Below are 1,395 nucleotides of genomic sequence, written 5' to 3'. Positions count from 1 at the left end.
GGAGAGAGAGGGGGGGGGGGACACACACGGGATGTTATGTTTCAAGCAAAAAATATTTGCTGAAATGTAAAAGAATAAAAAAGAAGGTAGGAGGAGAGAGCATGAAGAAAGTCAAAGGACCTCCCTCCATCTCCCATACAACACTAGAAAAAGCGAACTGGAAAGGAGAATGTGCAAATAGTGGAAGAAGGAAGGTAGACGGGGAGAGAAGCAGGAAAATGCTACACAGGAAACAAAAAAGATGGAAGAGTGAATCAAAGGTCCCTTACATGCAGATGAAAGAAGTGCGGAAAGAACTGAATTGCAGAAGTTAGAAAACACATTCTATGAGGTTTGCGTTGAACAGGAGCACATTGAATCTCCAAGACAAAATAAACAGCACATTACATACACTCAAAGAGCAAATTCTACTACCCTAGGTATTATGTCAAGAGTTGACAAGAAGGGAAAAAACTAGAGCCAGTGTGAGTTTTCCTATATATTTTTGGATATTCCATACTACAACAATGAGTAGACAAAGTCAACCAGTTGATATTTCATGATCTTTATAGCCTTCACACCAGACCCGGAAGGACCAGAAAACTGATACTATAAGGACTAGCAGTTTATGAAAATATGTTCTAGCAAGCATTGCTAACAAAGAGAATCAGATGCATGTTGCTAACACATTGTTTTCTTTTGTTTAAGCAGTAACAAGACAAGTTCTGCAGACCTGTTAGGATTAAATCTTACCTTTGGTGGGAGCTCTGGGACCAGTGATAGCAGTCCAAGAGGGGTTCTAGCAACTAGCACTGTAGGGGACACTGCTGTCAACAGACCCATGTCCCCAGCACCTAATGCATTAACAGGTTGGTAATGCATTAACAGGTTAGCTGACTTACATATTTGCTTGTAGCTGGTACTGTGAAGTCAGGTAATCATTTCATTGCCACATGCTAATTATTTTTTCTGTTTTTGTTTAATAAAGCACGTTTTTTAAAAGTTATCTGTTAGTCTGATAACTGTGGTGCACATCTTTTTTTTTTTTTATCAAGCATGTTACATATCATATGAAACTAGTGCCTATGAGACAAAAATGAAGAGTGGATGAGTCAAGCACCAGTAGTTGTATATATAACATGTAGAAAATTCAAGGTGATAATGGGATGTCAGGTATTAGCTTGATTTCACCCATTGCCTTTTTTGAAAATTTATTAGACAGTGGGATAATAAGCATGAAAACCAGGTTGTGCAGTTATCAAATGCACTTTTCATGTCTTTTCTTAGATTTACAGGCTTCATAAGTGCATATGTTTATTTACATATATATCTAAATGTAAGATCTGTAGATGGGATTTATAGTTTAATTGATTATACCATCTTTATTTCTAGTGTTGTTTAACCCTTTGTATGTGG

At 37.2% G+C, this 1,395-nt stretch overlaps 1 protein-coding gene across 4 annotated transcripts in view; it reads left to right on the top strand.

The window, feature by feature from the left end:
• The window catches only part of LOC119582070, an 18,281-nt gene that overhangs the window by 15,782 nt on the left and 1,104 nt on the right, over positions 1–1,395 (top strand). For 2 of the 4 annotated variants that reach the window (XM_037930309.1, XM_037930311.1), the window contains one exon: positions 688–848. In XM_037930309.1, coding sequence (XP_037786237.1) covers positions 688–848 — 161 coding nt within the window. The remainder of the gene's footprint in view (positions 1–687; positions 849–1,395) is intronic. The other 2 variants (XM_037930310.1, XM_037930312.1) reach the window with 1 other exon arrangement.

Source organism: Penaeus monodon, chromosome 15, assembly GCF_015228065.2.
Source record: "Penaeus monodon isolate SGIC_2016 chromosome 15, NSTDA_Pmon_1, whole genome shotgun sequence".
In the NCBI taxonomy this organism is placed as follows: domain Eukaryota; kingdom Metazoa; phylum Arthropoda; class Malacostraca; order Decapoda; family Penaeidae; genus Penaeus; species Penaeus monodon.
The sequence above is the reverse complement of the archived record's forward strand: the minus strand, read 5'-3'. Positions and strand labels throughout refer to the sequence as shown.